The sequence below is a fragment of the Otolemur garnettii genome, unplaced genomic scaffold (genome assembly GCF_000181295.1).
Source record: "Otolemur garnettii isolate 467f Iridium unplaced genomic scaffold, OtoGar3 scaffold00077, whole genome shotgun sequence".
NCBI classification, from domain to species: domain Eukaryota; kingdom Metazoa; phylum Chordata; class Mammalia; order Primates; family Galagidae; genus Otolemur; species Otolemur garnettii.
This window is the reverse complement of record NW_003852472.1, coordinates 1,637,839-1,647,935: the sequence shown is the minus strand read 5'-3', so window position 1 is coordinate 1,647,935 and position 10,097 is coordinate 1,637,839. Positions and strand designations below refer to the sequence as shown.

The 10,097-nt window shown below is 44.4% G+C and overlaps 1 protein-coding gene across 1 annotated transcript in view; it reads right to left on the bottom strand.

The window, feature by feature from the left end:
- STYXL1 (serine/threonine/tyrosine interacting like 1) overlaps positions 1-10,097 on the bottom strand; it is a 48,295-nt gene that overhangs the window by 6,105 nt on the left and 32,093 nt on the right. The window contains exons 8-9 of the mRNA XM_012807844.2: positions 4,278-4,375; positions 2,776-2,888 (exon numbers count right to left, since the gene is read on the bottom strand). Coding sequence (XP_012663298.1) covers positions 2,776-2,888; positions 4,278-4,375 — 211 coding nt within the window. The remainder of the gene's footprint in view (positions 1-2,775; positions 2,889-4,277; positions 4,376-10,097) is intronic.

The following is a 10,097-nucleotide window of genomic DNA, read 5'->3' as shown; positions in this document are numbered from 1 at the left end:
ACAGGCGCCCGCCACAATGCCTGGCCATTTTTTGGTAGCAGCCGTCATTGTTGTTTGGCAAGCCCAGGCTGGATTCAAACCTGCCACCTTAGGTGTATGTGGCTGGCACCTTAGCCACTTGAGCCATAGGCGCCGAGCCTACCCAGCCTCTTTATGCCTCTCACAAAATAGGCATAATAACCAAGCTGCAGGGCCATCATAAATGTGTTAGTTAGTTATTACAGTGCCTCCAGAGATTTTTCTTTTTCCTCTGAAGATTTTTAAGGGCCAAAGCTATTCCTAGGCACTGAAGTTGATTTCTTAAGGGCTTGATGGCTCTGCAATCTCACACAACCTTGCACACCAAAGCTTTGAAAGCCCAGGTCAGGGTGCCAGCAGACTATAGGTGCCAGGTTTTCCCCACCTTACTCCTGACACTCCATCCTTGGCATTAGCACCCAAGGAGCTCAGCTGGAGCCCAGAGAGCAGTCTATTAGGCCTGTGAGAAGCCTATACCCTACTTTGGCAGTCTGGAGGGCTCTGATTATCATAGTTGAGCTGACAGCAGCCAGAGAGCATGACATCCCCAAGCCATGGATAGGGATCCTACCCCCAGGACTCCAATACCACACAGACTATGGGAGGCAGGAACATCACCCACAGGGTCAAGCCACCCTACAATCTACATCAGCCACCCAGGGTACTACCTGAAGCAGGAGAGGCTCACTCCCACACAGGGGCACAGGACAGTCCTTCCTCACCATGGCTCCATGGGCTTTTTGGCCATGAGCCTTCTAGATGGCATCTCTGACTGGAATGCCCAACAACAGGCTTCCCTGTGGGTGAGACAAAGGTTGCTGCTCCCAGGAAGGAGGACCAGAGTTTCTCTTCAGAGTAGGACTGCCTGAACCTCAGGGGTTCTCATGCCTGCCACCCACTGCCCGGGACAACCAAGCCCAGATAGGCTGGGCTGAGCATCTTCCTACAGCAGCCAATAAAGGTAGGGCACTGGGCCAGCAGATGTTCTGCCACTGCCATGTGGACCTGGGCCTAGCTTCTGGGGAGCTTGGATGGGCTGAGTGGAAGGAGGGTCCTTCTCACTTTGTTCTTGCCCCAGCCAGCCCTGGCAAGCAGCCTGTGACCTCTGCTTGACAGTACACTCTAAGTTAGAGCTGGAGGGCTCTGGAGACCTTTTTGTGACCAACCCTCTCTGTGGGAACCAGAGACCACAACAGGGCGGGGATTGGTGAAGGTCACCAGATTGGCCTCTTTCAAACTCCAGGGAATATCAAGTCCTGGATCTCCCTGAGGACTCCACCAGCAGGTGAGCTCTGCTCTTAGACCTGCTGGGCAGCAGCCAGCTCCCCACCTTCTTCTCCTACCAGCTCACAAGGCAGGGACAGGCCTCTCCGAGGACAGATTCCTGGGGAGGAGACTCCTGAGTCATCTCTGCACAGCCTCCTCTCCCCCAGTATACTTTCAAATACTCAAGCAGCCAGATTCCCCAGAATGGGGGCCCCCCAAATTCACCTGGAATAGAGTGAGGGTCTGGGCCTTATACCATCAAACTCCAGGCCCTCCAAATGATTTTTGCATTTGGATTATTGTTTTTTTTTAATTGTGGTAAAATATACGTAATATAAACTTACCATTTAAGTATATAGCTCAGTAACATTAAGTACATATTGTTGTTCAACCTTCACCACCCATCTCCAGAACTTTTTCAACTTCTCAAACTGAAACCCTGTCCCCATGAAACACTGACTCCCTCCCCCCAACCTCTGGCACCCCCACTCCCGTCTCTATGACTTTGGCAGTGTAGGCACCTCATATAAATGAAATCCTACAGTGTGTCCTTTTGTGACTAGTTTCCTTTACTTACCATAGCCATCTCAAGGCTCATCCATGTTGCAGCACGTGTCTGAATTTATTGTTAAGGCTGAATAATCTCCCACTGTACATATATATCACATTTTGTGTATCTATTCACTTGTCCTTGGACACTTGGGTCACGTCCACCTTTTGGCTGCTGTGAATACTACGGGAAACATTGAGTATGCACTGTGCTTTTACTTCTTCTGGAAGTGGAATTCCTAGATGTCCAAAACTTTCTAGCCTGAAACTTCTCCCCAGAGAAAATACTGGATCAACATCAAAACTACCAGACTATGGGCTCTGACCTTCCCTCTCCCAAACGCAGCCCTGGGCAAATGTTCAGGCTTTTCAGGTTCTATCCAAGCCCTTTGAGAACCACCCAATAGGCTGTGACAGGTCAGGCCCCCTCCCTTTGGGAGACCCCAAGAAAGCACTGCCCAGGAGTCAGGAGCACTGTGTTCTCCCAGGGTTTGCTGTGATGCTTCCCTGCTTTCCTTCTCTCCTTGGGCCCGGTGCTCAGGTCAAGGAATGTTGGGGTTGGGGGGAACAGCCTACAGAAGCCCTGCTTGTGCTGAGAGCCTGTGACTCTAAGTCCTGCTCCCTTATATAACCCCAAACAAACTCTGGTAAACAGAGTGATGGCAGTGGGGACCATAAAGGTGGTACTGAAGGCCATAGCCTGGTCCGGCCTGAGTCCCTGGGCCAGTCCAAAGTACCCAGCCTTAGGCCTCCAGGCTGCAACATGGAGACCTACCCTTTGGGTGCTGAAGCCTGGGTAATCCCCCACACTTGGAGCTCCCTGTACCTCCCTGATTTTTTGTCTTCCCACTACCTGATTAGGGTCCAAAGCAATGCTGGGTCTCTCTTCCTCCCATTTCCTGCTCTGATTCTCCCTTGATCCTGGCCCAGGGAAGGCATTACCTTCATGGTCTGATGGTTCTCGTGCATGAGGTAGGCCACAGTGGCCGCACAGCTGCGACTGATACCCCTGGTGGAAAAGATCAGAATGACAGAACCGAGCTCCATGTGTATTTCTGGAAAAAAAGGGAAGGGGGGCTGTCATGCAAGGACCTCCTTTCTGTGGGTCTGGCTGTCCATCAGACATAGGCCTCAGAGGGCCCATAGCCTAAGAGTGAGTTCAGAATCAGCATGAGTGTCCTGGGCAAGTCATATGACTTCTCCAGGACACTGTTTCATTTTCTGGCCTGGCCAGAAGTTCAAGAAGACTGTGCCTGGGCATGGAGCATCATTAGGCAAAGCCCTGTTCCTGGCCTCCAGCCCAGAGGGGGGATGACAGGATCATGCCTCAGGGACTTTTGAACATTAACAGAGGCAGTGTGGCTTGGATGTAAACTCTAGCCCTGCCACTCACTGGTTATAGGGCTTGGCCAAGTTGCTTCATGGCACAGTTTCTTCATCTAGAAAACAAATAAGGGGCAAAGAGGAAGTCTAAGCTGACATCCTGGGCTGGGTTAGTAACCCTCAAGAGCTGATGATAAAACTCAAGTGCAGAATCACAGACTGTTCAGGGCTGGAGCAGGACTCAGAGATGATTCAGGCCAACTGAATGGATATGGATGAAGAAACAAAGGCTCAGATCAGTTAAAGACTGTCCCTGAGCTATCTAGGGAGATAAGGCCCGGACAGGGGCCCCTTTGGCCACAAGACTTTGCCATCTCAGGGTGGGACACATGAAAAGTCTCAGTCTCAGATCCTAGTCAAGCAAGAATTGCCATTTGCCAGGCAAATAAAGTGATGGTTGGGCCAAAATGCCATGGAGAAACTTGGTCCAGGGACTGCACTGGTACCAGGCAGGCAGTCACAAGGGGTGGGGCCTCTGACCTGACTCAGCCTTGCTCTCTCCAGGGAACTTGCTTTCCTGGGGGGCAATCCTGAGCTGTGCAATGAAGAAAAGTCTATCCCCAAAGAGTAAAGTAACTGGCAGTCATTGCTTGTACATGGTGGGAGGACAGGGGCTGGGTGCATACACTGAGAATCATAGAAGTCAGAACTCGGAGGGCTCTGGAGTCTTCCTTCTTCCCCAGCCCACCCTGTTGACCAGGGATGAGAGCAAGGATGAAGCGAGAGTGACCTTCAGGTCCCCAGAGCTCAGGCCAGAGCAGGCCTAAAAGGACTAGCAGCCAGCCAGGGATAGGACGTAGGGGGCTCAGCCCATAATCAGGTGCTTTTATTGTCCCTCCTCCCCCCCCCCCCGGTCACTCATAAGGTAAAGGATCTGCTTGCTCATATTGCTGAGGACTACTGAGAAAATTGTATTTGTTCTGGGGCTTGTCCACAGTGGCTGGGCATATGGCAGGTACTGCCCCTTTTTCTCCTGAGCCCTGGGAGAATAGGTACATGGATGAGGCCACTCTGCTTCCTCGGCATGGCCAGGGGCTGCCCGGTCAGTGAATGCTGCTCACCAATAAAGTGACAGAGGTGACGAAAGAAGGGGGAAATCTTGGCTTCTGGTGAATCTTCTATCTGGATATGCAGAAGATTGTCAGGGTCATCTGCAAAACTGAACAGAGGGACCACACAGGTAATTAGGTAGACTTGCAGCTCCACATGGCATCCCTTGTCCTCAGCTAGACTGCGTGTGAGTTATTAGACCTCTCTCAGAAAACAAGTGCCCACCTCATGAGGGGGCTGTGTAGACGGAGAAAAGGCATGTGAATAAAGCATTAAGCACATCTCCTTGACTATGATATATGGGACATTGTTAGTACTATTGGTCAAAAACATAGTACTTTCCTAGAACTGAGTGCAGATAATTAAATGGAGATGGGCAAGTATATTCAATAACCTTGGAGAAGGAATCTGTTGTGTCAGGTGGAGAGAGCAGGCAAGGGGGTGGACATGGTGAGGCTGCTGCTTTATTTAGTTATTGATTATTTCTGAGACAGAGTGTTACTCTGTTGCCCAGGCTAGAATACTGTGGTGTCAGCCAAGCTCACAGCAACCTCAAACTATGGGGCTCAAGTGATCCTTCTGCCTCAGCCTCCTGAGTAGCTGGGACTACAGGCACCCACCAGTATGCCCAGCTAGTTTTTCTATTTTTAGGAGAGATGGGGGGTCTCTCTCTTGCTCAGGCTAGTCTTAAATTCCTGAGCTTAAGAGATCCTCCTGCTCTGGCCTCCCAGAGTGCTAAAATTACAGGTGTGAGCCATCAGCCAGCAAAGGGGGGTTGCTGCTCTAGACAGAGTATTCAGGGAAGGCTTTCCTGAGAAGGTGACATTTGAGTAGGGACTACTGGAGCCAGGCAGTTAGCTGCAGGGGAAAGCAGCCCAGGCAAGGGAGAGTGTGAGTACAAAGACCCTGATGGCAGTGTTTAGGGCACTGAAAAACAACTGGGAGATGAGAGTGGCTAGAGTTTTACAAGCAAAGGGGAGGGGTGGGGGAGGAGGTATGTGGCATAGCTGAGGGGAACATGTCTGCAAGGAGCTCAGCAGAATGCCTGGCATGCAGTAAACACTTATGGAGACTATGGTGGTATTCAGGAGTGTGCCGACCATTGAGGCATGCAGAAAGTTATAGAGATTCAGAAACAAAAATATGCTGGTTTCATTTCTACATGTAACTTGCTGTGACAAATACAAACATGATTCTCCATCCATCCTTCTCTCAGACATTCTCTTAATTCCTATTGTGTGTCAGATCTTGGTTGGACCCTTGTGGACACAAGGTAAATCAAATAGGGCCCCTCTCAGCTCTGAGGGACTCCCAGTCTGATAGCAAGTGGCTCCAATCCAAATGGCAAGATGTTGGGATAAAGACCTGCACATACTACTGGGTAGGAAGGGCAGAGAAAAGTCAGGGGGAGGTGGGGAAAGAGAGAGGCATCTGGAAGAAGGTTGAAGGATACAAAGTCAATATATAAAAACAGATTGCATTTTTATATACTAGCAACAAACAGCCAGAAACTGAAATTTTACAAATACAATTTATAATTGTCAAGAAAAGATCAAATACTTAGTAGAAAGAAATCTGACACAAGATGAGCAAGATCTATATACTGAAAACCAAGACATCCCTGAGAGAAATGAAGTAAAGGGAAAGATTGGTCATAATCATGAATCATCATCTCAACATTAATGTCAGTTCTCTCCACCTTCAACTGTGGATTTAGTTCAATCTCAATCAAAATTTCAAGAGGATTCCTTGTAGAAATTGGCACACAGATTCTAAAATTTATATGGAAATAAAAATGAAATAACTTTGGGGGAAAAAAAAGAATTAAATTAGAGGACTAGCAGTACCTGATTTCAAGATTTATTATAAAGCTACCAGAATCAAGAGTGTGGAATTAGTTAAAAAAAAAAAAAAAAAAGACACAGATCAATAGAAAATAACAAATTTAGATAGCCCCATATGTGCTCAACTATCCTTTCAACAAATGTTGTTGATCCATCCATATTCAAAACAATGAACTTCATTCCCTGTGTGGCACCATATACAAAATTATTTCAAAATGGATCATGAGATGTACAAGTTAAAACTATAAATTTTTAGAGGAAAATTGTTGTCAAATTTCAATTGTCCACATATGCAAGATATGGTGTTTGGGCTCTATTCTGCTCCATGGTTTTATTTTTCTCTCCTTGCACCAGTATCATCATGCCTTGCTTGCTGCGGTTTCATTGTCTTGATCTCTGGCTAAGCAAGCCTTCCCACTTGTTATTCTTTGATATATAGCTATTTTTTTCCTTTCCATCTCCATATAAATTGTAGAGTTACTTTATAAATGTCTATAAACCTACTAGAACTTTACTGGCATTACACTGAATCTATAGATTAACTGGGAAAGAATTGACACCTTTGGAAAACTGACTCTTCTAATCCATAACAATCCATAACTATAGTATATCCCTCTATCCAGGCAATCTTTAATAACTCACAGTAATGCTTTTGAATTTTCTGTGTAGAAATCTTAAACCTTCATTATATTCACTAACTTTTTTTGTTGCAAAATATATCTTTTTAAATTTTCATTTTCTGTTTAGCATTAGTATTCAGAAAAACAATTGATATTTGTGTGTAGTATGGATCTTATATCTAGCAACCTTATTTATTAGGTCTAATCATTTATGGGCAGACCGTTTTGGTTTTTCTCTGTATACAATCATATTGTCTATGAATAAAGAAAGTCTCATTTTTTTCTCCTTTTGCTTTTTGAAAATTTTTTTTTCTTGTTCTTGCCATTTTGTACCAGCTAGGAGCTCTAGCACAACATTAAATAGGAGTGGGAGTAATGACAATCTTTGTCTTGTTCCAAATCTGAGAGAGAAAACTGTCAACATTTCACCATAAAGTGTGATGTTTGCTGTAAAGACTTCCATAGATTTTTTTTTTTTAGATCAAGTAAGCTCCATTCCAAGTTTACTAAGAGATTTTGTTTAATCATGAATGCATAGTGAATATCATCAAATGTTTTCACTCATCTATTGAGATAATCCTGGGTTTCCTTTACTATTTATTGTTTCTTTTGTTGCTGTTGTTGTTGTTGTTTTAGTTTCTAGCCAGGGCTGGGCTTGAACCCACTACCTCTGGCATATGGGGCCAGCGCCCTACTCCTTTGAGCCACAGGAGCCGCCCATTTACTATTTATTGTTATGGTAGATTATATGGATTAATTTTACAGATATCAAAATATCATACTCTTATATCATACTCTTATAAAAACCCACTTTAGTGATCATGTAGTAAGCTTTTCATATATCACTGTATGCAGTGTGCTAATACAGACAGTTTTTACATCTATGTTCATGAAAAAATTAGTCTATAATTTACCTATATTACCATGTCTTTGTTAGGTTATGCAATCCCAGTTATGCTGGTCTCATACTGCGAAAGCAAGTTGACAACTGTTTCTCTTTTTTATTTTCTAAAAAGAAAAAAAAAGCTTACTATTGGCTTTATTTTCTCCTTAAACCTTGGGCAAAATGCATCATAGAAGGTATTCTAGTCTTGGAGTTTTCTCAATGGAAATTTCTTTATTAGTTATTAATACTAACCAAATTTTTATTTGAAGTCAGTTTATCTTTTTTTTTTTTTTTTTGAGACAGAGTCTCACTATGTCACCCTCAGTAGAATGCCATGGCACCACAGCTCACAACAACTTCAAACTCTTGGGCTTAAGCAATACTCTTGCCTTAGCCTTCCAACTCGCTGGGACTACAGGCACCTGCCACAATACTCAGCTTTTTTCATTGCAGTTGTCATTTCTGTTTAGCTGGCCTGGGCCAAGCTCCAACCTGCCAGCCTTGGTGCATGTGGCACCGTAACTACTATGCTACGGGTACCGAGCCTGAAATCGGTTTCGATAGGTTTCATTTTCTAATTTGTTCATTTCATCTAAATATAATTTATCATGGTAAAATTTTCATAATTTCTGCTGGCACCTATGGCTCAGTGAGTAGGGCTCCAGCCCCATTTACTGAGGGTGGTGGGTTCAAACCCAGCCCTGCCAAACAAAAAATAACCGGGTATTGTGATGGGCACCTGTGGTCCCAGCTAGTCGGGAGGCTGAGGCAAGAGAATCGCCTAAGCCCAGGAGTTGGAGGTTGCTGTGAGCTGTGATACCATAGCGCCTACCAAGGGTGAGAAAGTGAGACTCAGTCTCTAAAAAAAATTTTTTAAAATTCATAATTTCGTCTTATGATCTTTTTGATAGCTATAGGATATGGAGAGTCTCCTTTCACATATGGTATTTTATCCCTTCTCTTTTTTGCCAAGAGTTTATCAATTTAACTTTTTAAAATTATTATTATTATTATTATTATTGTTTGAGACAGAGTCTCACTTTGTTGCCCCCAGTAGAGTACCCTGGCATCACAGCTCACAGCAACCTTTAACTCCTGGGCTCAAGCAACTCTCTTGCCTCAGTCTCCCAATTAACTGGGACTACAGGTGCCCGCCACAACACCCAGCTATTTTTAGAGATGGGTTTCACTCTAAATGATACTACAGGACTCTACCAAGGGCGACAAAGTGAGACTCTGTCTTAAAAAAAGATAAAATAAAAACTATTTCGACTTTCTTGAAACTCTCTTTTTTATTGTTTCTATTTGAATAATCTGCACTTACTATTTCTTCCTGCTTTATTGGGACCAATTTGCTGTTCCTAGGCTGGGTGCAGTGGCTCCCGCCTGTAATCCTAGCACTCTGAGAGGCTAAGGTGGGTGGATCACCTGAGCTCACGAGTTCAAGACCAGCCTGAGCCAGAGCTAAACCTCATCGCTAAAAATAACTGGGCATTGTGCCAGGTGCCTATAGTTCCAGCTACTCAGGAGGCTGAGGCAAAAGAATCACTTGAGCCCAAGAGTTTGAGGTTGCTATGAGCTGTGACGGCATAGAACTCTACCAAGGTCGACAAAGCAAGACTCTGTCTCAAAATTAAAAAAAAAATTATGCTCTTCCTTTGGTAATTTCTTGAGATGAATGCTTACCTAGGTGATTTTTGGTCTTTCATTTAAGGCTATAAATTTCCCTCTAAACACAGTTCAGTTATATTCCAAAGATTTTAATATGTTGTATTTCCATTATCATGTAGTTAGAAATATTTCATAATTTCCAACATGAGTTCTTTGACCCATGGCCTATTTAGAAATACTTTTTCTTTTTTCTTTTGTTTTTCCTTTTTTAAAGACATGGTCTCCCTCTGTCACCCAGGCTTGAGTGCAGAGACATGTTCATAACTCACTGTGGCCTGAAACTCCTGGTCTCAAGCAATCCTTCTAAGTAGCTAGGATTATAGGCATGTGCCATGATGCCCAGCCTGAAATTTATTTTTTAATTTAGAAATTTTCTAGAGATTTATTGCTTGGTCTGATAGCTCATGCATAATAACCCTACTACTCTGGGAGGCCAAGGAAAGAGGACTGCTTGAGGCCAGGAGTTTGAGACCAGCCTGAGCAACACAGCAAGACCTGTCTCTACAAAAAATAGAAAAAAATTAACCAGGTGTGGTGGTGCATGCTTATAGTCCAGCTACTCAGGAGCCTTAGGCAGAAGGATTTGAAAATTGCAGTGAGCTATGATAAAGCCACTCTGTACTCTACCCAGGACAACAGGACATGACTGTACCCACCTCCCCCGCCAAAAATTGTTTTATACATCAATTCTACAGTAGTTAAAAGCCAACTATACATGATTTTAATCTCCTAAGATCTGTCAAATCTTGCTTTATGCACTAGCATATTGTCAATTTCTGTATATGTTCAATGTAAACTTTATATATATTA